This window comes from Perissodus microlepis, chromosome 5 (genome assembly GCF_051167445.1).
Source record: "Perissodus microlepis isolate ML-2025 ecotype Zambia chromosome 5, ASM5116744v1, whole genome shotgun sequence".
Taxonomy (NCBI): Eukaryota; Metazoa; Chordata; class Actinopteri; order Cichliformes; family Cichlidae; genus Perissodus; species Perissodus microlepis.
The window spans coordinates 15,242,971-15,269,551 of NC_140465.1; the positions used below are offsets into that span (position 1 = coordinate 15,242,971).

Here is a 26,581-nt window from a genome sequence, read left to right on the forward strand (position 1 = left end):
CATTTTATTTCTGTGTTGTTGTTTTTTTTATACTGCTTTAGGTCTTTTCAGTGACCCATTCATTTCACAGGGTTAAACATTGACACAGCAGAAGAAAGTTGTGTTAAAAGAATTCTTACCAAGTTAAAAGCAAAGAGAAGAAAAGGGATTTATTACACAATATTAAATGTGCTATGACTTGAAAAGCAAGTGTCAAAAAACTACTTACTCACTTATTATAAGTGGAATATATTGTTAAGCATACAAAAGCTTGTCTGGAGCACTCTTAGATAATCATTTATTTTATTAGAGCAAATATTACAAAATTAATTACTTTGTCATTTTGTGTAAAAAAAAAAAAAAAAAAAAAAAAAAAAAAAAAATAGAGATGTTGTACTTAATTAGCTTTCAAATGCACCATCAAAAAACAAGTCCACCAAAAAATGTCATTGAAACGTTACATAAAATACACATTTTATGTTAAAACTTTCACATTCTGTCGTGGAGTTAAAAGAACATGAATTTTCTTTTCTTTTTAATTTAACAAACGCAAAAAGAGTTTGTGAATGATATTATTATGAGCTTTATTTAAGTAAAAATCCACTCGGATCCTGTTTATTATTAATAATTGTTTGAAATTGTGGGTCCCGTCCTCTTGTTAGCTAGTTAACTAGCTTGAGAGCCAATGAATCAGAGAAGTGCAGCACTTCTCTACTTCACAACTGCACAGACAAGTTTCCATTTTTCATATAATAATAAACACTGACATCCTGTGGTGACAGATCGGGCCTGAAAAAAAAACAGCCATTTGAGTCATCTCAGCATCAGCAGCTGTGCACGTCTCAGAGATGGTTGGCATAGCCTTCCTCATTGTCTGCAGAGTCAATGGTTTTTGTTCGCTGAGTTTGCACGGAAGCATACAGATCAGACACAGTGGAGAGGGCATCCGTGTTACCGTCATCCTCCTTCTCTGACTCCGGTGGCTCCCCTAACTGCATTACATCTGAGTACTGTATCTGTGGACAGCTGTGACCAGCCTGCAGCCTGGGGCCCTTTAAGGTCAGGTTGGCATAGCAGTCGTGGTTTTTGGACTGGAAGAAGAAACAAAAAACAATGTAAACATTATCACACTTCAATGCAATGAACTAGTAAAACTCTCCTTTCTGTCTGTGAAAAGACTTTTAACTAACTAAATTTAATGCTTGCGATATTTTAATATAAGAAAAAGAAGTGTAATTTCAACAGTACATCTCAATTTTCTTACGTGATAAAGAAATGCTGCTTTAGTAGATGAAAGAAATCTGTGAGTGCAACTCTATGCTTTTAAATTGTAAGAAATACATATGTGCTTTTCCTCATTTTTTAAAATTTTTTTGGGTTTTGCTGTGGACCCACTGTAAAAAAAAAAACAACAACAGAAATTTCCTTAGTAGATATTTTTAAAATTTTTTTATTTTTTTCATCGTTTAATCATTTAGTTATTATTTAATTACTTTGGTTTAATTGGTTTATTATCACTGGCACTGGAGAAGCCTTTATTGGCATGAAAAGCTATAAAACTGAGAGTTAAAAATTAAATAACAATTAAAAATAATAAAGCTATGCCCTTCTTCACATTGGGCCAGGCGGCCAGTTTGGAGTCTTTTCTGGGCCAATTCTGGATCCCAGGCCTTATGTTTGACACCCGTGGGTTAGTAGGTCTAGACTGACCTATGCTAGAGGACCACTTTTCATGTTCCTACTATTACCTGATCTAATACCATACAGCTGTATTTTACTTTTTCTGGAGAGATATTGTCATGAAGGTTTAATAACCTGTATGAACAGACAGAGAGCCCAAAGTGAAGCCAGAATAAAAGATCTCAAACCTTCCAAAGAGTTTCAAAGAATCTACCTGTAAGTCTGATCTGACTCTCCGCTGATACTTCCCATTTGAAGAACTGAGTGATGAGTGAGGGGGATTGTCTTCTGTTAACAAAGTTACGCCTGTGGAGAAATAACATCACGCTGTAATCTGATACAAGTGTACTAAAGCATGTGCACAGCCATACGCACGACCGCTTTCACCTACTTGTTTGCAGGTAGCTTAAGTTTCCATAAATAGGATTTTCTTCCATCTGCCTCAAGTTCTGACTAAAATTGGGAACACAGAAAGGAAAACGGAGTTCTTCACATGCAGATCTGTTTTACTGTCATTTGTTAACAAAAAAAACCACGCTACACACCTTTGCCGTCTTCTCAGTGGACATCTCCATTTTCCTAATACAAGATAAAGATGAATATATTCACAACTGGATTGTTTTCAGGGGGTTTTGTGTTAATTCCCATAAAATGCTGACTTTAACTAATTTAATTGCATTTGGATTTCTGATGTATTTTTGTTACAGGTAAAATGTAAAAATGTTACATTTAATTAAATCTGGTCAAATCAAATGTATTTGATTGATATGCATTCAGTTTATACAAGCACTTTTTTTTTTTAAATAATTGAGTATTAGAATAAATAACTCTTTGATAATATATTTCAGTTGCATTTTACTCAAACTATAGTGTCATGTTTACTGTGGGTGAAGAATATAGAGTAAATAATGTAATTACCTGAGCCAAATTTTGATATACAACAAAAAATATTCCATGCCAGTGAGATGATCAGCGCTGCACTGAGAACCCCTAAGGTCGCTTGTAATTCCTTAGATAAAAAACCCCACTGTGAAGCTAGAAAAAAGAAAAACAAATATGAGTCACTTTAAATTAATAAACTATGTTTGAGCAACACTCACTGACCTCATAGTTAATCTCATACATGAAGACAGAAAACTGCTATGTATGTTTTTAAAAAATCAAAAGGCAGTTTTTTTTACATAGCTGTGTCTTTAATTTTCTGTCCATCCATCCACTGCCTACCATTTACACATGTGCTCATTGTAGAGCTCACAATCAACTTAATGCAATGTGTATGAATTGTGGGAAGAAATGGAAGCACTGTGAGAAAATGACTTAGCTTCACACAGAAATACCCTACTCACAAAGTGAGTGCTGTGCTTCATCACTGCACCACGCAACACAGAAAGCTAATTTTAGCAATTTGGGACGCCTTTTTTTCCTCTTTAGTTCACATTTTAAACAGATATTAAATAAGTGACTACTACTGATAATAACAATATTAATGAAGAATATCCATCCATGTATCATGTAAAGTTTTTAAAATATGAATAAACAAAATAAAAATTATTTTTTTTATATATCTCTTTTAAAAATGCAGAACTAGAGGTACATGCTTGAAAGTGGATTGTTCAAACAATGCTGAAGGAAATTGGGCAATAAACCAAAATGTGAAAACATGCACGGCATCAGAGTCCTTGAGCAATACATCTACACTAGCACTGAGCAGCAGAAAATGTGGTTTTGCTGAGAAACCTGCATGCATGGATGTGTGATGTGTGCAATGTTTGCTGCAGGAATACAGACTGAGCAAAAGCATCTTGGGCGCATTTCCTACCCCAGAAACCATTTGCAGTGCTTTTTGATATACTATGTTTAACATGTTCCTGAAGCCTCATCGATCTCTAGTGAGTTAAAACATTCAGTCGACACACTGTTGGTTTTTGGTTTGCCACTGAATCACATAAAAAGCCTGACTGTAACTGTAACTCTTAACTGTGTAGCTGTGGTGTGCAATATCTCGTATAACTTTCAGCTGAATGTTGCTCATCTTCACCGTGAACGAAGGAGCACTTTAACTTGTTTGGACTCTGCAGTGATGGAAATGGGTCCACATTCTGCCCGAGTAATATCTGGTGCATAGGATCTCTGTTACAAATCTAAATAAATAATTTAGCTTTGGTAATGCATCGCCTCATTAAAATGAGACACATTCTACGATCTTACACAGTATTGCTTTTTGCCTTTGGGCAAACTGCACCGTCCTAATTAAACTGCTGATGCCTCTGAGCGTTTATCACTGTCTGTTTAATCAGAATGCTGTGAGTCTGTACACAACAGACACTTCACATGTCAGCTGTGAAGGCGTGGGAGAAGCTGTGTATAAAAGAAACTTACCTTTTAGTAAGCTCAGTTTTGGGGGCTTTTCTTTGTTTGTTTTTGGTTGCTGTGATCATTTATTTAAAGCACTATTCACTGATTTAAAAACAAAGTTGGAAACATTTTTATCATCCAGCTCCTGCCCCCCTGGCTGAAGTCCTACTGACTCTAATTTTGGATATGTTTCTCTCTCTGGCAGCATCTCAGGCAGGGGTGGGCGGTTAGTTTTCCCAAGGTGCCACATGAGAAACTGCAACTGCTGGGGAACCAACAAGCTGAACAGTTCTGCGCTATATTAATTACATCTCTTTATAAGCTTATTGGTGTGCCCAGTGTAGTTTAATTCCTGGAATGATCTTTGTCACATTGTGCCAGACAGCATACAGTTTATTTTTCAGCACTTTTTTTTTCAAAACTTTAAAATTCCAACTAGAAAGAACTGAGATTCTGTTAAACTTCTATTAGAGCAATAACAGAAAAGATGGGGAAGTCCCACAAAAGCTGCTAATCAAAATGCAATCTGATATGAAAATCAGCCTTTAACCTTTTTTACTCCCTCTAAAGTCAAACCAGTAAAGCTTAGTTCAATATAAAAGCAGCATAAGAAGTATCATAAGCACTAACACTAACCATCTTTATTTATAAATAATGTAAAACCTGATCTAATTCTAAGGAAAACTCTTGGCTTACATTACTGTAAAATCTAACGATGTTTGTATCTTCATTCAAGACTTACCTTGCTGAGTGGAGTTGCAATTTTGCTCTGCCATGGCAGTGAAGTTTAACCAAGGACAATCCAAACTATACTCTGAAAACAAACGTCTACTAAATCTTTTACACCTGACTCTGTCTTTGACAAGCAGTTCTACAGAACTCGCTGCATGTTTGTGCTCACGCAGTATGATGCGACACCAGCGTGTTTGCTTTTTTTTCTTAAAGGACTGTTACAGGATGTGTGCTTTTGCAGAAAACCACAAACTTTTTTTAGACTACAAGAAAGATCAGGTACCAAGGCTGCAAACCTGCCCTTTCAGTGTTAAGGAATACGACATGAACAGTTTTGATTTAAGAGGATATGTCCTACTTTAAATATCCTGAAAAAGACATTTAATTATCTTTGAGGCACTAAATAGAATCCTTTAATTATTTCACACAACATCTGGATACTATGTGACAACATATTAAGAATGAGAGCAAATTCTCTCCGTGGAGATAAAAACATTTCTAGTGGGGACAAATATTTGTAACTACTACAGCACAAACTCTAGTGGTTATGATTTTTACACATGCATGCATACAGATAAAAGAATCCATGAAAAGCAGTGATTTGTATATGAAAAATAAATAATAATAAAATGAGATTAAAAAAATAAAAATGCTAACTATGACCTTTAAGTTAAAAAAGTCAATAAAAGTGTTTAATAAGTGCAAACGACTAGGAAATTTAGACATATGAGGTAATAGATGTCAGTGATGGAACTTGGTAGCATCCTGTCAAAGTAATGGATCAAGTCATAAACCAAAATAAATGGTATCTTTGTTGTAATCCTGGAGATGTCTTTATATATCTTTAAAGTCAGTCGTGAGCTGCTGGGTGAAAAATATGCCAGTGGCCATGACAGAAAGTGAGGTTAACCAATTATTCTGGTAACAGTCTGACACATTCAGCACATGGTGGTGTTCACTGATTTAACTTTTTCATGCTGACCTCTTTACTTGGCAACACACACCTTAAATTAGTGGTTCATATTTCATAGCTGCAACATCAGACAACAGGAATTAGAGCAGCAAGAAGGTATTAATGGATGTGTTTACAAACCAGAGGCCCAGTTTTTTAAGTCACATCCTAGTTTTGGTCACTTTGGGGGTAAAATATGAGTTTTTAGCTCTCTTAGTATCTTATTCTCATATCATCCAGATAAATCTGTTGGTATTTGGCTTCTGTAAGCCTTTAAATCTCCTGGATTTATCTTCATCTGATGACCGCTACAAAGATTCATATTTGGCAGACAATGATCGCCATTTAGAAACACAACCAAATATTCATAACCTGTATGGGAGCATCTCAAACAGTTTGTTCAAATCACTGTCAGACGTAAGACGAATATTTGCATACATTCTGGGAATTAATTTCACCCGGTTCAGCAATCATTCTTCAGGATTCATTTATAGTGCTGAACTGCAGCTCCTAAATCTTCTGTATACAAACGTGCAGGAGCTGGCAGCCTGCTGATCAGCCCCATCTGTGTCAGCAGGCTGAACGCTAGTTCAGGATGAGAGGAGCAAATGATAAGACTCTCACGGTCCATTTACTGAAGAAAGCGTGGGTTGAACACGCAGACAGCAGTGCAATCATTTGTTTGCCTTCTTCTGTGTATAAAGTGTCACATTTTGAATATTAAATTAAACCAGATGTGGGAAGGATTGTTCCAATCATCTTTTTGGGCATCTGAGTTATTTTTGGTTTAAACATTGATTCAAAAGTTATTGGTGCTGACATCTGACATGGATGAAAATTCAGTAAAGAGTGGCTCAAGACATTTAGGCTGTCTTAGCTATCCCACACAACAATGGGTGAGTTATTCTTCTGCAAGGAGTGTGGGCTATAGGTTAAAGCATGTCCACCTTTATACCACTGCACTCAAGCAGATATTTAAAGTCATGGATCTGCTCAACCAGGCAAATCCAAAATGTGAGATCTTTTCATAATTTGTTAAAAGGAATGGCGCAGAAAGAGCTGTTACACAAGCGCTGCTCATCACACTGCATGTCTAATATCCTAGCTGTGTTACTCCATCCCGCTGTTTAGTATTCTCCACCTATAGGATCATTCTAATGCTACAGTGTATTTATTAATAGGAACAAATAAGGCGAAGGAAACTAAAACTGACAGTTGTGGGAACGCTTGTGTTATAGTTAGGTACACCGGTCAAAAACACATAAAGCCACATTAACCACAGTGCGTCGTCAGAAACTTTCCATTGTAAACAACTGCAGAGGTTTTCACTTGTATTAAGAGAGTTTTTGAAATACCGCCATGCTATCTGCTATGCAGACATTAATTAATTTATTTATTTTTATCTTCTGGTTTGTCTACCTTTGGCTACCCTCTTGTCACTCGGTGTGGTTGATCAAAGCCAGTCCAAGTGTTAGAAATTGATGTAGAAATCTATGTACATGTCTTGTGCAACAGGACCCTGCGAAAAATGTAAGTAACAACAGAATGCCAACATCTCCAGGTCTCATGAACCTATATTACGACAAAACTGAAAACATCAAATGTTTAAACTGAGACAATTTCATGAAAATATTTTCATTTTGAATTTGATTGCAGAAACACATCCTTCAAAAGTTAGGACAGGAGCAAGAAAAGGGCGGAAACGTAAATGTTGGGACTAAAGATGGGCAGAGGTTCAACAGTTTGCAGAGAACTGTGTCTACAAAATGTGGAACAGTTTCAAAATAAAGTTCATAAAATGTTCATCATAAAATGTGAAAACTGAATACCTCCTCATCTACAGTCCATAACATCATCAAAAGATTCACATAATCTGGAGACCTCTCCGTGCGCAAAGAACAAGGCTGAAAATCAGTAATGCATATTTCAACAAGACAATGATAAGCTTTACATTTACATTTATTTACATTTCACACATTGTCACAACTGTTGTGCAGCCTCATGTGCAACACAGACGTGTCACGGTGTAGCCTGTCATATACTGTCATATACATTAAGCTTTTGGATTATATTTAGCCTTAATGCGAATGGATTTTAATGCCTCACCCACCTCCAATCGTGTGCCCCTGGCCCTTCATAAAAACATGGTGATTCAACTTAATGTTCCTGTTATTAACGTTTTAGGTGCTGGTGCAAAATAAAAGCCCTGAAAACAAACAGCTGTTAAACACAGTCTACTTCACATCCACATCCATCCCAACGACGGTGTTAAAGATGGACGACGTGGCTCCACTTTATCCACGCTACAAAGTTTGTTTGTTTTTCCTCTAGGTGGCGGTAATGCACCACTAAGCTCTACGCATGCGCCATGAAACATGGAGAAGAAGAACTCCTCTTATCCCGACCCCTCCTCAGCTCCTGTCCTCTACTCCTCAAACTGCTGATGTGGTACTAACTTCAGCCTCCACCTCTGCAAACATGTTCAACTTCACATCAAAACTTTTGCTGCTTTTTCTCCTGGCCTTCCCCTGCGGTCTGATATCAGTTGGTAAGCATTTATTTATGTATTTATTTCACTTGAAAGCAGGCAGATACATTTGTAGCCTCACTCCGCTGCTGGTCAGAAGTTTTTCGCCTAACATATTGACGTGGCACAGTCACAGGGCGATCCGACAGCTTTCTCCACAGCTGGGTCAGCTGCTAACGTGAATATAAGGCACGTTTTATTCTTGAACATCTAGAGATATACAATAGTCTGTCGCTTTCGTTGTGCATTAAAGAAAAAGCGGTCTTTTTCTTCGTAAGAAGAAATCTATACACGTCACGCAAAGTTTAGTTTCCCTTTAGAGCCACAGAGGAGCTTTTTAATACAAATGTATGAAGTGGCCGAGGATGTAAGAACAGCTGGAGGCTCCCTCTCTTTTCTGGGACACGTCACCATAGATAAGATGTTCGTACTGTTTGGCTCTGCTGGTTTCTGCCCTGCTGACACACATTCACGTGTCTTTGCTCCTGTTTCATTGAAATTGGAGGCAAGGTTGCCAGATTTATTACAACCGCTTTTTATTTGATTTTTCCTTGCTTAAGTGTATATTAGATTTTCGCCCACATTTCCATTGCTTTTCTTCTTTAAATAACCATCTATCACTTCATCACGTGACTTGATACAGACATAATCTGACATAAATTGCTATGAAATAAATAAATACTGTCTGAGTGACGATGATGGCCAAATGCAGCACTTTCTTGTCTGTTTTACACGCTGAATTAATCAAAGATTACAAGCTCAGATTGTCATATGAAAACTGCTAAAACATTTTTCCCAGTGTGTTAACCAGCATCATTCCCCTAATCCATTCATGTCTTCACTGTGGCTTCTGACTCGCAGGCCACGTTTATGCTGACTCAGACTCGGCCGAGGACATTGTCGAGGACTCAGATGCTGCAGTAGATGAAGAGGAAGATGATGAAGATGTCCTTGTTGAAGAGGATCAGATGCAAACCTCGGTATGTACAGTGATGGCGCAGCACGATTAGGCATACTAGTGGTGGTTTTACAATGTAAAGTTGTGTGTGTCATCAGGAAGGACACGAAGATGACTCTGACGAAGCGGCGGACAAACTGTTAGCTTCTCACCCTGATGCCGACACGACGATCATCTTCACCACGGGAGAAGGTTGGTCTCACTGGTTTTGTTAATAATTGCTAGAAAACTAAAGCACAAAGCTTAATTAGTTGTTTCATGGTGTAGAAGCCAGTTTTGTGGCTGTGTTAAACACATGGTATCGTCACATTTGTGTTTTTACTTTTATTCATTATTTACTTCTGGTCATGACACTTTTAGAGTTTCCTGCCAATGAAATTGTGCGGTTCCTGGTGGGTTTCTCCAACAAGGGTAGTCAGGAGTTCACCGTTCAGTCATTGGAGGCCTCCTTTCGTTATCCCCAGGACTTCCAGTTCTTCATCCAGAATGTAAGTGACACAATGTGCTGCATATCCTGCTGTAAAATGTCTTCAGGTCAAGTTCATAACTAAAGAGATTTAGCTATGAAATTACATTTAAGATGTTATTGGCTGCCTTTAAGGCCCTCATGGTTTACATCTTCCACCTCTAACTACCACATGCACTAGTATATAAAATTTAAGAGGTGAGAGCATTTGCACTGAGTGCCTCATAACTCTGGAACAACCTGGTTGAAATGGTCGGTCACGTTTTTTAAGTCATGCCTTTAAACCTTTAAACATACTTTTATGGCAAGACTTTCCCTGAGTTTATATCAGGGTTTAGGTTTCTTTGAATTCTCTTTTTATTTCCTATGTTCATTACTTCTGTTTTATTCTCTTGAATGTTGAGAAATGCTGAAAAAATACATATAAACACTCTCTATTCCTTTCATGTCTTAATGAAAAATAAAGTAAAAAAAATGTTAAGGGTGGGATTGTACATCCATCCTTTCTTCCATTTATCCAGTTCAGGATCGTGGTAGGGGCTGGAGTCTATCCCAGCTACCACAGGGCGACAGACTGGTGACCTCTTGGGCCGGTCGCCAGTCTGTTGCAGGGCTAAAACACGCAGACAACCATTCACACTCACATTCACACCTATGGGCAATTTATAATCCCCAGTTAACCGAACCCCACTAACTCCCACATGTCTTTGGACTGTGGGTGGAGGCCAGAGTACTCTGAGAAAACCCACACAGACTCAGGGAAGAACATGAACTCCACACTGAATTGTGTAACAGAACAACTTAAATATCTGAATGATGCAGAAACATTAAAGTAAAATGATGTTTATTATATTTGTGCACATGCTCTCTTCATTTGTGAATTTCCCATTTCTGGGACTAGCAAAGGCTACTTTGTTTAGCTTTAATGAAACCTCAGAAATGGCAGCACGGTGTTAGAGGTCAGCACTGTTGCTTCAAAGCAAGAGGGTTCCAGGTTCCCGGAGCGTTTCGTGTGGCGTTTACACGTTCTCTCCGGGTACCCCAGCTTTGTCCAAAGACGCTGATGTTAGGTTAACTGAAGAAACCAAACTAGCTCATGTCATACTTTAAGAAAATGATTGCTTAGTGTTTTGTGTGTTTATAGTTCACAGCTTTGCCCCTGAACACTGTCGTCAAACCACAAGCTCAGGCCTCCTTCGAGTACTCCTTCATCCCAGCACAGCCAATGGCCGGTCGCCCATTTGGACTTGTAATCCTGCTCAACTATCAAGACACTGAGGTAAAATAAGTGTTATTGTTTTAAAAGTTTATTTATTTATTGTTTTTATTGAGAGAAGGTGGGAGGGGGTAGAATGTGAAGATATCAGGCAGTAACTGTCAGGAATATTTTTCACAGCACACCTAATGATTATTCATGATTCATGAATATTAAAAGCCTTGAAGAAATCTTCATCAGCACTACATTTTGTTAGCAACTATTTTTTTTCTCTCTCTCCAATAATTTGGATTCCCAGGAGGGTCCTTACTGTCATCATTTCCCCCTGCTGAGCTTTGATTGCTTTTTTCTGCACTATTAACAAATGCTGAGTCATTTTAATGACAAGTTTAAAAGAGAAGCTTCTAAATTCTTTTGTTTTCCCTGTTTGTCTTTTGACTTCTCTTTTGTAAAAAATAAATTTAGGGCAGCGTGTTCCAGACTGCCATTTACAACCAGACTGTCACCATCACTGAACGAGAAGAGGGACTGGATGGAGAAACGTAAGCTTTTCTGTTTTTTATAATGTAAAGGCAAAATTGAAAATGCAAATGAAGTGTTTTGTGTCTTTTTAATTCCACTGGAGAAAAAAAAAATGGAAATGTACAAAATTGTATTTGTCACGTCGTTTTGGCACATCCGGCTCTCTGCAGCTCTCCCAGAAGATTGCACTACATGTACAAACCTGCAAAAGGAGGTGTGAAATTGTCACAAAGAGACTCGCAGCCAGGATTGTGCTGCTGGTGTAAGACGTGCAAACTGTTGGCAGAAATATTGGTCGAGCTGAAGACAGCGTATTCCTTCTGGAAAAAAAAATCTAACATAAAATTTGCAATCGAGGTTGATAAACGGAGAAATCTGGCTTCTTCTTGTTTTTTGTGCTCTTGTGTATTTGTAACTTGTTTTTGCTTTTATTTGCAGAATGTTTATGTATGTGTTCCTGGTGGGACTGGTATCCCTGCTGCTCTTCGGGATGTACCAGGTCCTGGACTCGAGGACGGTATGTGCTCGTCATCCCTGGCTCTTCTGTTTTTATCTAAGGATATTTTGTCTGCCCATGAGATGAAATGAGGCGCATCTTTGTAAATCGGTGTAAATGTGAAGAAATGTTTCTGGTAAAGTCAGCATGATGGTGAATAAATTGGATTTAACATGACATAATGTGGTCTTTCTACCTTTGTGTGTGTTCTGCAGAAAAAGAGGCTTTCTGTGAAAATAGAAAAGGGCACTGCTGGAATAAATGATGTGGACATCAGCTGGATTCCTCAGGAGACTCTTAATGTCATGAGTAAGTTCATTTTGCCCAGCTGTTATGATTACACTGCTCCACTCACCCTCTGCTTTGTTTTGTTTTCTTACTGTGATTGTGATTTATGAGTATTTGATCTTTACTTCCTGTGTTTCAGACAAGGCTTCCCCTAAAGCATCCCCCCGGAAACGAACCAAGAGGGCGGCTGGGACAGACCAGTAAACGTGCTGGCTTCCCTTTGTCGTTATAATCTTGATCAAACTTTCAGAACACCTCGCAACAATAACTCAGTTCATATTTACAAAGAATGCGAATGTCTGGAATTCAGTTTTTGAAGCAGATTTTTTTTTATGTTTGAGAATCGGAGCTCGATACAGTCTCAAGGTATTACATGCTGAGAGGATCCTGTGCTCTCATTGGACCGTGACCATTTAAACACTAAGAAGACTGAACTGTGGTTCATTTTAAAGGGACTTCTGTATCTGTGTTTGTATGTGTGTGTGTGAGAGAGAAAGAAAGAGATGTAATGGGAAAAATAAGACAATCGGTAATTAAGATTACAAGGGCTGGCTTGAACTGCCTTCTTGAAGAGGGTTGAATTTGAGTTTATTGCCACTCCTTTTTTTTTTTTTTTTTTTTTCGATAATAATAATGAAAATATCACAGTCTTCTCTATCATCAAACCCTTCTCTGCCTTATCTGGTCTCTTGCAAAAAATGCCGTTTTTTGTTTTGTTTTTTTTAATTACCCCACATGATTCGCACATAACATCCATTAATGATTTTATTTTTTTTAAAGTGGTACAGTGGCAGCTGCAAGTACAAATGTCGAAACCATGTGTCTCAGTGTCTGTGCAAGTCAATTTTGCCGCCTTACTTGAGCAGAGCATTTCAGAGTCTTCAGTCAGTGTTAGTGATGCGGTCTGTCACGTTGTATGTCAGTATTTGTGATGCAACGCCTTCTGAAAAACAATAAAAGGCTAAACAAAGTGTTTTGTATTTTTGTATTTACTCAGATTATCTTTGTGTAATATTAAAAATTTGTTTTATTGTCAAAGTGTGCAGAAATCTGCAGAAAGAAATGAAAAATCAGGAAGAAGACAAATGCTACATGTTTCCACAGCATTCCACATTTTCCATGTGGAACAAAGTAAATATTTATTTTCCCAACCTCAGATATGTGATTGAGGGAATATATGTATATATATATATATATATAGTGTAAAAGCTGAGATCCTGTGATGACATCCTGTGTGAGGTGTCTAACAAAAGCATAAAAGCACCGGGTGATGAAGCAGGGCCGTGGTTCCTGCTCGGGGAGGTGAGAACTGTCCGGTGCTGAAGGGGGGAAGATGAGCTCAGCGCGCGCCGGGGGGCAGGTAACGTCAGCAGTCGGCCGGAGCAAGGAAAGACTGTGAATACACACCTACCAAGTGTTTATCGGCGCTCAATCACTGATACACATCGACTCACATTAATGATGGGCAGCTAATCACCTCCGTGACTCAGAAACGCTTTTTTCTTTTTATTTCGGCGCCTCAGCAGCATCCCGCGCCCTCCGCTCGGCTTGAAATGGGATGATATGGGATTTTTCATGTCGACGAAGATCGGATGGATTGTTGCCTTTGCCACCGGTACGGTATCTCAATCTCAGTCGCTTTATGGTGGGAGCCAGTTGGGATGGTTTGGAACAGAAAGCTGTCTTTTTTTTCCTCTTCTTTTAATCTTCCTGCAGCAGAATGTAGGTGCTGTGACCGTAAGCTTATTTATCTCCATCAGTGTTGCATGATGGTTATCAGACCTGTACCACTGCCAACTGCTTGTAGCGGCGGTAGATAGCCTACTGGGTGTTGTATCTATACTTAGTGTGCAAGCTTTCTTACATGAAACGCTTACCTAAAGACAAAAACTCACGGAATGGTTTCTTCTTCTTTTTTCACTCAACTGTCACTTTTACTAAAATACAGAAATATGCACTTTATAATCAGTACAGTTTATTATTGACAAAGCGAGCTTTGGGCTGCGGTGGTCAGGAATGTTTTCTTTCCACCACATTACATCTGTCTAGAGCAGTTGCTCCAAAACTGTGGGGCTGGACGACCAGGAAGAGCATGAGCCGAATGAATGTGATCTTTTGGTAGGGAAAATAAACAAAAGTTTTCTGATGCTGACCTTTATTTAACTTGGATCCCTTTTTTTCACTCTTAATTATTGATAAGAAATATGGAGTGTGGGGTGGGGTTTTCCAGCTTCTGAAGTGAAAGTTTGACAACCTAACACATAGTTTTGCTGATCAAATTAAATTATCAAATTAAATAAGAGAGGTCTTTGTTTAAAGGTTGTATATTCGTAAGTGAAGTCTGAAAGTAGTCTGAAATCTTAAGCCAGACACTTAGCGAGAAAGAAATTTGATTTATGTGCACTTACAGTGGATGCTGATTTGTCTCTCATGGTTATTTGTAGCTCGTCAGTGGACAAAGCATCACAAAAGCGGTAAAGAAAGCTGTCTCCTGTATCTGTTTTTTCAGTATTTCTGTCCTTAGCGGTGCCAGGAGACTCTGTCGATGTGAAGTGTGAGAACATTTATAAGGACTTCTCCGAATGTGTCCTGGAGCTGGGAGAGAGCATGGACAACTACCAGGAGAACGTGACCAGTGAGAGGGGAGTGGCAGCTGTGTGCAGGTGATAATTACTTTACAGGCGAGTGCACGAGCAGCAGCGAGACATTCCCTGTAGAGTTTTGTGAGCTTGAGCTCTCATCACTCTTTGTGAGTAGAGCTTTCATGTGCACTAAGATACAAATGATAACCTCAGCAGAGAGAACAAGAAATGCAGAGAGAAACCAGCTTTCATGGGTCGATTAAGAAACCCATTGGTGCACAAAATTGTTTTTCAGTTCAATTAGGATCAAATAAGGCGTAATTGAGAGCAATAATATAGACATATACAGCATGAAATATTCATCTCATAACAAAATACTGGAGAGAAAGGGAGCAGATGCCACAATCCCAGAGAAGAGGAGACTAGAGAAATGAATGGTGCTGAGACACTGAGCCATTGTGCTAAATAATGTATGACCTCGCTGCAGCAGTAATGAAATTCGGGGGAAGTTCTTTGTCACTGTTACTGCATGCACTCCACAACCCCAACACAGTGCACTGAAGACAAAGATTTACACTTAATCCTTTGGTTGAAAATTGCCCACTTGCAATATCATCTGTGATATTGTTTCACTCTCTCATACAGTTGCCATGGTAATTAAAGCACAGCTTGACTTACTTGCATCCTTCGTAGCCGTGTGAGTGATGGATTTTTGGCAAGCAAATTAATCGGGCACAGCCAGTGCATGTCTGCATGCTGTTGTGGGAATGACTTCCGAGTGAAATGTCAGACACAGTGCTGAACTGATGATCCTTTTATTTGCCACAGCCACTGGGAAGCTTTCCACACTTGTGCGCTCACGGCGCTGTCCGACTGTCAGGAGGAAGTCAGCTCCATCTGGGAGACTCTGAGGCAGGACTCCAGGAAGATACGCTTCCAGGGAAGTCTGTTTGATCTGTGCAGTCCCAGCTCCTCTCCCAGTCTAAGTTCACCTAGCGCTGTCCTCATCTTGCCGCTGATGCTGGCCTTGACTGGGCCCGGCTGGGCTTCTGCATAGATGGAGCAGGGGTTGGGTGAGGAGGACGCCGTGCTTCGGTCCTCCAGAGTTTAAACTTAAAGCCAAGGATTTAAGAGCACAAATGTTTCAAAGGATTATTTTGACCTAGAGTCGTTGATGTCTGTGATGAATGAGGTTTGAAATTCTCTCAAATACTCCAGCTTTGGGTGGAGTGGCAGAAAGAATTGCATTATAAACAGATTAAAAGCACACACTCTCGTGGATTTCACATTCAATTTGGTCAGCTCGTTCTACTATCAGACACCTGTGGCTCTGGGTTACTAACACTGTACAAGGAGCAGGCACATTGCCGCATATATCTGTACAATGTCGTGCAGTAAAACACAGCTTGCAATAGTTTACCTGTGTGAAAATATAACGTCTAATTTTTGTAGTTTTTAAGCCCAAATAACTTTTTATTCATCGCTCACATTTTTGTATATAAGATAGTTATTGCATCCATGGTGTGTTTTGTGTAAAGTCTGATTTCATCATGCTCCTTAAAGAAAAAGTTTGATTTTACAATAAGTAAATTAGAAAACTGACCCCACTTTAAGATCTCACCAGTAAATATGAAAGGCATAGCAACCAGTTTTAGCTTAGCTTGTCATTAAATATATATATATTTTTCACTTTTGTGTAATTTGAAGAAATGATTTAGAAAATGTTTGTGAATGATCTGTGCTGGCAGTTCTGCCCCACCCTCTTATTTCCAGTTTTTAAGCTAACCAGCTGCTGCTTGTAGTACAGACGATGGGGCTGTCAGACTACTACAATGCCAGTCTGCCTCTTTAATTATGAGCTACAGCATAAACCTTTTGACCTCCACTGAGTTTGTATAAACACAGCATTGCTCTGTGAAAACACTAAAGAGACACGTCATGAAGAATAACATCTTACCGCTTTTAAGTTCCTTACAAACTTGGTACGAAAACCAAGGAAATTATTGTTTGGTTGGTTGTCCTCTGTTGTAACAATGTTTCATGTTAAATATTATACTACTGGAAAGCCTGTTAATTTCTCCTTACATGCTGCCACATTTGTAAGGAAAACACATTTTTGGGTTGAGCAGCAGAGTTGAGTATGTGGGTTGCACCCATGAAAACCTTGCCAAATCTTCAGCTTATTCTGCTACTGACTCTTGTTTGGTGCTTATTGGATTGGACGATCGAAGTCTGAAGAAACAAAGTATATTGGCAATTTAACAATGACAAACCAGATTTGACAAGTTTTTCATGGGTGCAGCTCCCATACTCAGATTTATTGCCGAGACGTATTGTTACAACATAGAAATTATCGACCAAACGCAAATTTCTGTACTTTTTGTTTATTTAAGGTTGTTACCGATCAAACAAAGAGCCAAATCAGACTTGACATGACTAAACAACATTTGTATGCACTATAGAGGTGAATTCACTCTTTAACTTGTTTTGAAGTGTAGAAAATGTTGTAGTAAGGTGACAATCAAGCAGTTCGTACACAACTTTGGATTCCCTTTCTCCTTATAAGCTTTCAGCCCATCATGGCTGATGTTGCATAGCTGCTATAAAGACACCAAAAAATAGGGGATGTATATTGCACATGATCCATGTTAAACCTTTAGTTAAATCACGGCTCCTTTTAATTTTCCAACCCACTGATCGTTGTGTAAAAATAAAATTTTTGTTTTTGTGACTTTCTGTGAGAAAATGCTCACTTGCTATTAACATCCTATTACTAACCTTGTGCATTAAAGTAGTCTACATACTCCAGTAGATGACAGAATACACGTGGGTGGCTTTTCAAAGACAAATCTGCCATAAAGTTCTACTGATTACATCATTAATATGTGTTTGATACATCAAACAATGTTCTCCTCTTCTAAAATTCTTTTTTATCTGTTGAGTCAAATTGTGAGAATAATAACAAACTTCAGAAACAGAAAGATTAATGTGTAATAACTTGCATCTATTTAGCACAAAAGTCTATGAGATGTCATAAGTAGTAATTGTCTTTTGTGATTAATATTTTGGTGAATTTGTCATGAAAAAAAAAACGGTGTTTATTCTTAAAACAGCATCAAGCCCTTTGGTTCGGAGTAAATTCAAATGTTGGAGAAATAGTGTTTCTCTTTTGTTTGTTTTGCCCAAACTGTGTCCATATATACATATTTGCTTTAAAAATGATCTTAACAAAGTTGGATCATTCAGTCGTTTATGTTATCACAAGTGCATGGTGATTTTTGTGACAGTGCTTCAGAAAAATGGACAGATTGTTAATTTTACCTCGGAGATGGCGTACAGTGGTCTTGATCTGTGCATGAAGTTACGCTAGCTCCTCAGTGTGCCTGCATCCTTTGTTATGCAGATGTATTATCCTCACCCCCATACCTACCTAGACTCCATCAGCATGTTTGCTCTGTTTCTATTTCTTTCATCTTTCAAAGTGCAATCCCTTTTCCAAAAAAGGTGGGAAGAGCCAAATAAAACAGAATGTTTGGATTTGGAAATCATGTAAACCCCTATTTAAAATAAATATAACACACCATACTAAATATAATGAGATGGATAGTTACAAATGTCTCAAAAGCACTTGAGATAAGAGCGTGTTCATCACTTCTTGGAACAACACTCCACAAGCATTTTGAAACTGAGAAAACCAAATGTAGTTCTGAAATCAATTTTTTCCCAATTTATGCTCGTTAACCTGCTCAACAGTTCAGTTGTTCTCTGCAGAAGATGCCACCATACGTTCTTTTAAAGCCTGTTTAACATTAATGATGCCTGGATGGACAAAAGTATTGGGCCACCCACATGTTACACCTACAGGAGCTGCTCGGTTATGGAAAGTCGTGCCACGAAGCTCCTAGTGGACAGTTTTTGTGCTGATGTTAATGCAAGAGGAGGCTTTCTGCAGTTACTAAGACAGCAGAGCGTTGGCAGCTTTTACGCACTATGCACCTCAGCGCTCGCCAGCTCTGCTCTGTATCTTTATGTGACCACTCGTTGGCTGAGTTGTTGTGGTTCCTAAACGCTTCCACTTTGCAATAATACCACTGACTCTTGATTTAGACTTCTGCAGGGAATCTTTGTAGAGCCTACAACGTAACTTACGTAAGTGGCTGATGTCATTTGTGCTTGTGCTGGTGCATTATGTGTGGTCATGTCTCAGTGTTTTATATGCGGTGCCAGGTGATAGGAATAAATAAACTGCAGGGATTTTTTTCCTCCTCTTATTGAAGTCAGTTTTTTTGAGGGTCCAAACATATTTGTTACTCTGGGGGAGAATAGCTTAAGCAATTTTCCTCCAGGAATTTGCTGACATTTATGAGTCTTCATATAGATATGATTATTTTTCCTTTTAATGAGGTAATGATTGTTATTCTCACATGGATAAATTCAAAAGGAAAAATCAACAGGACTGAACAGGCCAGTCACAATAGCTGACATGTAGTCGAATCACGTTATGGCTCAGGGTTTAAGGGGGGTTTGTGGTTGCGACAATTAGAGCATAGATCAAAAAGCATAAACCCAAAGTAACAACTAATGTTGTAACAACGACATCCTACTACAGGGCAGCACTTAAATTCAGTGAGTTCTTGAGAACAACCCATTCTTTCACAAGCAGACTGCAGGTGTGGCTACGTGCTTGATTTGATACATCTAAATTCAAACATTAAGAGGTGTGGCCTAATACTTTTGTCCTGTATAGTATATCTGCAATTTACCATACCATACATACTAATGCTTCCCATATCATGGTTGCTAGTATGTAGGTGGTAAGATTGAATAGTTTATGCAACTACCAGAGAAGACAACGTATCAGGATGTTTCTTTATTTTTGTTTGTTTTAATTTATTCTTATGGATGACAAGACAAACCTGTTCTCTGACAGTGGTCCTGAGTCGCTATACTGATCTTCACAACATAATCATGTCTATTTCTAATGCAGTGCTACGTGAGGGCGCACCTTCAACATTGGCTTTTAGCCGTTTCACTTGCATACAGAGATTTCTTTGGATTTTCTCTGAACCTTTCAGTGATATTATGCACCATCCTTACTTCTGACATAGTTTTCTGGGACGCTTTCTTTACTAAGAGTCATTTTACTCGCCTGTCCAGTAGTTTAACAGCATCATCTTCAAAACGAGAACATATTTAAAAATAACAAAGTTAAAGAATGTTTATTTTGGACTACTTTCATGAATTACGGGGTTTAAATTTTTTGCAAAACAATGCACTCTGTTTTTATTGATATTTTTGCCTAATGCCACAGCTTTTTTAGAAAGAGGTTTGTACTGCTGTTACGTCATCCACTGTGTACCTGGGGGTAACAATACAAAAAAAAAAAGTTGTGATGTCCTCAAAGCATGAGCAATACAATAGTCACTTCTTAAGAGGGGACTTTTTTCCCTGCTGTTGAACAAAGCATGATGATACCATAGTAATCCTAATAATGACAGCTCAAACATGGAAAGAACTCCTGAATGTAAAACCAAGTTCAGTATCCATGTGAGGGTTTGGTTTTTTTCAGTTTAATACACAATAATTTACAAGACTGTATAAAGCAATATATGGAAAAGTAATGTGTTTATAATAATAAAGCACAATGTTTAAAACCTAAGTGTGTGCTCACTGGCTTCAGGAGAGTAACAGCACTAAGATGGAAACTGGTGGTACATTTACTGATTGCAGCCGATCCTTTTTAACCCATCTATTACAGTTTCTGTTTTTAGTCATCCCCGGAGCAAAGTGGGGGTAAGGACGACTGCAACCAGCGTTTTTCAACTCGTTAGTGCTCTCCCATCTGCTGCTTTCCACCTGGACACTTCCTGCAGCGAGGGATCAAGGCCCAGGGCAGAAAAGGTTTGGAGAAGTAAAGACATGCATGTGGAAATACCCTCATTAGAGAAGCCATGTTTGATGTCTGAAGCATGATGGCCAATGTTTGTTTTTGCTTTTTTGTTTTTCCACCTGCAGTTTCCTCTCCAAGACTTTACCCTTTTAATATAATCAACATGAGCTGTGCAGACATTTAAATCTCCAGAAAGGAGAAATACGCACACCGTGTCTGCGTTTTTTTTTTCTCCCCAAGGAATTTAATGATGTGAATAGATCTATCCCGAGTTTGTATATTGAATTACATTACCAAAAAAATATAAGATACAAAAGGTGATGTGAACACTTTCAGAGGTTCCACTGCTAGATAACAAAGTAGCAACTTAGAAAGAGTAGTCACGAGTTTGTACAAAGTAAAAATAAAGTAATTTATGGAGACTTTGGGAAACAGTTGTTCACCTTTTTGTAAGAGTCGGCTCACTCTTATATAGAGCGGGGGTGTAAAACATAAGGCCCAGGAGCCAGAATCGGTCGGGTCGGGTGAAGACCCCAATCCGGCCGATTGGATGGCTTTGAAAGTGAAGGAGGACATAAATGTTAAACTTTTTACAGTTTTTTTTCCCACAAGTTTTACATCTTTTCCAACTGATAAGACCTCCCCCGCTGCCATTCACAATACACCAAAGTAATTAAGTTACAGACTCCTGTATTTTACACATTTACTTCTTACAGTGAAGCCCAACAGGTTGCACTGACAGGTTTTCTTTCATTTACAATAGTGTTGCATTTCTTTATCATGTAAAAAACCAAGTCATACTGTTAAAATTGCACTTTTATCTTACATTAAGATGAAATGTGTACAATGACAGAAACTGGAGTTTTACTTGTTCGGCCCACATAAGATCAAAGTGGACTTTAAGTCTGACATCTCTTCTGTGGAGTAAATATGAAGCTACTGCTTAAATGGGAGGATGGGAAGAAATCCTGACTCTTTTCACTTCTTGCTTACTAGCAGCTCAGGCAAGACCTCCCTCATTATAGTATTATGCATATTTAAGACAACAAGTCATCGATATACCACGCTAATTACCTCGAGAGGTGATGGATTACATTCTTTGGACAGGCTAGCTTTTTCTGTTCCTACTCAAAGCAGCTTGAATGGGAGCTGCTTTCCAATTTGAGGCTGCACCTTCCAATATCGCCCCCTGCATCATAATTATAAACTCATTTCACACCTTAGGAAAACATGACTGCAAAACAAGACACTGCATCATCCGCACCATCAAAGCTGCAAAGGTTTTAAACTGACAGTCTAAAGAAGAGCATCTCGAGCGTGTGTAGCATGAGCTGTAACACATTAAAGACAAAAAGTCAATTCTGTTAAGAGTTTAAAAGTCACCACTGCTCCAAAAAGGAGAAAAAAAAAGACATCAGAGCCGCACATTTTAGGACTTTCCCCATCACATCCTCCCCGAACAGCAATTTTTCAGAAGCACAGACAAAGCCAGCTGTCAGAACGCAGCTGGTGGCTGACAAACTGTCCCCAAAGTGGCCAAACGGTTTGCATAATACATCATGCCATAAAGAGACAGAACCCAACAATGCTTGCTGTGCAAAATGTGGTACAGATTCAAAAAGAAAAGCATTTAACAAGGATTAGGAGGCTGAATGTAGGAAACATCAAATTGAGCCTGGTTTTTATTACTTTGGACCACTTATTGAGCCCCAATTATGACGCATAAAATCTTTCCTATATTTGGATTTACATGATGACCTACTGATTAGCATACAGTGCTTAACAAATTTATTAGACCACCAGTGTAAGATTTATGCCACAGCTGCCCTAAATTACCAATAAAAATCATTTTTTATTTTTCTGTAATGGTTAATCCACCGGTATGTGCAGCTGAAACGATATTTTTAGTACTAAAATATAATTATTATTATTATCAATTATTTTCAAATTTACAGTTTTACCAAAGAAAAGAGCTAAAATGGTGCAAAAGCACTTTTTCTTTATTAATGTGCCAAATTACAGTTGTTGTTTTTTTACATCCATTACAGATTTCTAAAATATTTGTCTTTGTGACAGATGATCTAATAAATCTGCTAAGCACTGTACCTTTTTGTTGTCTAAAAACACATTTCTCCCCATATTTAACGTTTAAAAGCAGCTTTAAGAAGCAGTAACTAAAACTTTGATGTGAAATTTGTACACCGGCATCTTTAAAGTGCTGTTAGGACAGAGCTTTTTAATGTCTGCTAAATTTAACAACAATCAGAAAAAAATGTCTTAAAATTAAGGAATGAAAATAATGAATTTCAACATAAAAACTTACTTAAAAAACATTTGTAGTCATTTAGTTTAGAGGAGGATGTAAACTGGTATGTGCTTTCAAAAGATTTAAAACAGGTGTCTTAATATGCTACAAATTTGCACTGTCCAATATTTAATGTGCAGCTATGAATAAATAGATCAGGTCCGGGTGGGTGAACCACTTGATGGAAACAGACAAAGCACGAAAATCCGACATGCGTGCTGACAGAAGTTCATGTTCTTTTTCTTTTCCAAGAGTGGAGGGTGGAAAAAAACCCTCCTCAGTGAGTCCCTCAAGGATTACCCCTTCACAATCTTTCAGCCCGTCACCAAAGAAAATTCACAGATTAGATTTCGGTCCAGTGTTGACTGGAATTGCCCTGAGCTCAGTCCGCATGCACAGGTACTCTCCAATTACAGCCATCAACGCCATGCAGGCTATGTTGACGAGCCACCAGGACAAGGCAGCTGGAAGATGAGCGTTATATATCCAGCAGCCGATCATGTGGAAGAAGTGCACAGTGACCGTGAAGTCCAGGCACTGTTTCCCTCGGCGGATGAAGAACCACAGACCGAGGGCGCTGCAGGAACAGTGACACAGGAAAGATGCCAAAGTTTGAGTATCACTGTACATTAAATGTCGACCATTTTCTATGTAAACATTTAAAATTTTCAACCTTTACACTTAACGAAATGTGTAACTGCACAGGTGTAAATAAGGTCTAAACACCCCTTTATAATGAATGCCTCATGGGATGCTTGAAAAACAGGATGCTGTTTGGCTGTCACACAAATCTCATCCATTTATGATGTATAGAAAAAAGACTGATGATATTTCTCACCAGGTAAGAGAATTCAAGATGAATGCCATCATTGAGAGCCTGCCTTGCACGGTTGCAAAACCGAGAGCCTACCAAAGCAGAGAAAACATTTAAATACAGTTTTAAGAGAGCGAATATGCGACACAAAAATGCATAAACACGCATGCATATCTTAAAACTTACTTGATAGCTGAAGATCTGGTCCAATGACCGACTACTCTGCACAAGGCTGTCCACTCCAGCCAACCACAGGCCCAAAAAGCTGTAGTAGATGCACTGCATCAGCACGATCTGGCACACGATGAGGACTGGGTCCCAGATGTAGCTACGGAAATGAGTGGCCATTGCTGGCTGACGTTCCACGTACAGACACTAAGAACGTTAACAACTGCTAACAACTGTTAACTGCTGGCCCATCAGATGTGACTTGTGGGTGTGATCTAAAGAATAAATAAAAATAAAAATAAAAAATCTGAAACACAGAAAGTTACATTGGAAAAAAAGGATTAGATTAGTACAAAGCTTGGTTTTAAATCCTGCTTTAATATATTTATTAGACAGAAATAGGGAAGATTATAGCTACAGCCAGCTGCTTTGCACTTAAGTACAAAATAAATAGATGTCCGGAACAAAGTGTTTAGTACGCTTAGGGCACTTAACACGGTTAGTCCGGTTGACTTAAGCTTTTGCAAAAGTCAGTCTAGGTAAACTATGTGCTTGCATTCATAGTTCCTGTACAAATGGGGGGTAAAAAGGCAGGAGATGAGATGAAATGTGTGAGGAGTGAAGTGTAAAAGTTTATGTTGTTATCGGTTTACACAACAGAGGATAAAGCGGTCCTCATGACCTTTGCACCCACATCAGCAGCAGCTAATAATCACTACAAACAGGTCAGCAGATCACTACAGACTTGTCTTATCTTTCATCTTTGTGTATGTGTAAGCATTTATTTCCATCTCAATTCACCATAGATCTTCTGCTTGACCAGCTTATATTTGCCTAAAAATGTTATGGTCCAAAGCTTGGACATATATAATGGTTGCTAGGGCTGGGCCATATCATACCATTCATGGTAATACTGGTATCATTTTGGGCAACGATAGAAAAATGAAATATGAGATACTTTTTTGTTTTTTCCATACATTAAAAAATGAGGAAATATTTGAACATGAAAAACCACTGAAGATAAACGCCTGAGCTTTTTACTAGTAAACCAGGATCTGTAATTTGAGAGAGATACATCAAAAAATGTCGAGTATTGGCTAGTTCAGAAAGAAAGAAAGACAGACAAAAAAAACACATCAAGCAACCCAATAAAGTTGCACATTTGAGCAAAAGCTTTGCATTGCAAAAGACAATTGGTGATCATTTGTGAACTGTAGATTGAATTGAATTGTAGATGATGTCCAAAAGAATGCTAAATTAATGCCATTTACATCCAATTTTCGTGCTGGATTACGCAAATATGTTAAGTTTTATCACAAAAACAGTCTATTCCAGACAAAACACAGTTCTAAAGTTTCCAGATGGCTTTCTAAATATAACAGAGATAATAAATTGTGTTAAATATATGAAACATTTCCTTTTCATTGATCCATTTCACTAGAGTAGCCTTGCAAGGCCAGGATGTGATGCACATGAGGTGTGACTAATAGTCCATTATAAGACCCTACCCCTAACCCGAATCCCGGGACTGCTAATACTTGATATATGAGGTAAAATTTCATAGCAATCATTACATGTGTCCAAACTTTGGACAAAGTTCTGGCAAATCGGGCATGGTCGAGCAGAAAATGTTGAACAAAGCTGATGATGTGAGATGGAGTGACACACCAAGTCACATTTAGCAATTTTAATGGCATGACCACTAATGGCTTTATGAATTAATCCAATAATATATCCAACTCTTCAGGTGAACACACCAATGCTGACATTTTTGACCTGAAACTTCCACAAGAGCATCGAGGCTTTAATGAAGACATCCGCTTCTGCTTTACCTCTGATCTCAGTTAAATCACACCCACAATATCCTGCTTTAAATAAACACCGAGGTAGCTCAGTAACAATCGGGGTTGTAATGTTATGGTGATGTTAGGTTAGGTGAACACAGAGAAACCCGATAGCACAGGTAGCTTAGCCGTCGACCAACACATACTCGCAGATTAGCAAAAGCCAATGTAATATCATGTGATCGCTCACAGGCGGGAGACTAAATGGCTCAAATCTATTTATTTATATTAAGCTCAACTAAACATAAAAACGAAGGATAACTCGCGAAGGCTTTTATCCCCCAGCCTAAAACCTGTAAACTGTAAACATTACGGAGGGTGAGTCGGCGGTAAGTTAAAGCTTCATCGTGTTTGAAGGAGAGCGGTCTGGAAGTGATACGGACCTGCCCGCGGGTCAGAAAGTCTTAAGGATGCTGGATCAACGATAATCCCTATGGCTCTTCAAAGTTCCCCAAATTCTGTCGTTACTTAACCGGGCCTCATCGTACACTACATTGGACTAGCTAAACCCTGTTAACAACACGGAAGTCAGAACAGTTTGCCCGGAAAGAAAACTTCATGACCAACTAGTCACTGCCAAAGTAAAATACTTCCGTTCTATTCCTGAAAACACATGTACTGTCACTCCTGCGACATTAATTATTTGCCAACAGTGTGTAATAAAAATGTCAAAAATGTCTCATAATTCATCAAAAAGCAACGTCTATAATTGTTTTGTTCATAATAGGTTATTTTTCATTTCGGAAAATTTCTTTTGATGAACTAGCTACATTTATTTTGAAAATCTACCAAGTTAAAACTTCCAAA

The 26,581-nt window shown here is 38.5% G+C and overlaps 4 protein-coding genes across 6 annotated transcripts; 2 read left to right on the top strand and 2 right to left on the bottom strand.

The window, feature by feature from the left end:
- Positions 1–375: 375 nt before the first annotated feature.
- LOC146386907 (uncharacterized) lies at positions 376–4,905 on the bottom strand. The gene is made up of 6 exons (XM_084928129.1): positions 4,757–4,905; positions 2,578–2,694; positions 2,205–2,238; positions 2,051–2,112; positions 1,874–1,965; positions 376–1,070 (listed from the first exon to the last, which is right to left on the bottom strand). The coding sequence occupies exons 1-6, from the start codon at positions 4,788–4,790 to the stop codon at positions 822–824; spliced, it is 588 nt and encodes a 195-aa protein (XP_084784255.1). The 5' UTR covers positions 4,791–4,905; the 3' UTR covers positions 376–821.
- A 3,158-nt stretch (positions 4,906–8,063) lies between these two features.
- Positions 8,064–13,142, top strand: LOC146386908 (translocon-associated protein subunit alpha-like). Its single transcript, XM_084928130.1, has 9 exons — positions 8,064–8,246; positions 9,087–9,205; positions 9,282–9,375; positions 9,544–9,671; positions 10,794–10,928; positions 11,331–11,407; positions 11,826–11,904; positions 12,099–12,192; positions 12,311–13,142. Exons 1-9 carry the CDS (start codon positions 8,177–8,179, stop codon positions 12,373–12,375), a joined length of 861 nt encoding a protein of 286 aa, XP_084784256.1. The 5' UTR covers positions 8,064–8,176; the 3' UTR covers positions 12,376–13,142.
- A 291-nt stretch (positions 13,143–13,433) lies between these two features.
- On the top strand, positions 13,434–20,412 carry LOC146386909 (neuritin-like). 2 transcript variants are annotated; one of them, XM_084928134.1, is made up of 3 exons: positions 13,434–13,786; positions 14,681–14,834; positions 15,582–20,412. In XM_084928134.1, exons 1-3 carry the CDS (start codon positions 13,735–13,737, stop codon positions 15,808–15,810), a joined length of 435 nt encoding a protein of 144 aa, XP_084784260.1. In that variant the 5' UTR covers positions 13,434–13,734; the 3' UTR covers positions 15,811–20,412. The 2 variants fall into 2 exon arrangements, with proteins under 2 accessions (XP_084784260.1, XP_084784259.1); XM_084928133.1 differs by lacking the exon at positions 13,434–13,786 and adding an exon at positions 13,795–13,893.
- Positions 20,413–21,332: 920 nt separating this feature from the next.
- On the bottom strand, positions 21,333–26,329 carry sys1 (SYS1 golgi trafficking protein). 2 transcript variants are annotated; one of them, XM_084928131.1, is made up of 4 exons: positions 26,158–26,329; positions 23,949–24,205; positions 23,787–23,854; positions 21,333–23,525 (listed from the first exon to the last, which is right to left on the bottom strand). In XM_084928131.1, the coding sequence occupies exons 2-4, from the start codon at positions 24,108–24,110 to the stop codon at positions 23,285–23,287; spliced, it is 471 nt and encodes a 156-aa protein (XP_084784257.1). In that variant the 5' UTR covers positions 24,111–24,205; positions 26,158–26,329; the 3' UTR covers positions 21,333–23,284. The 2 variants fall into 2 exon arrangements, with proteins under 2 accessions (XP_084784257.1, XP_084784258.1); XM_084928132.1 differs by having other exon boundaries at positions 23,949–24,237.
- Between the last annotated feature and the right edge of the window lie 252 nt (positions 26,330–26,581).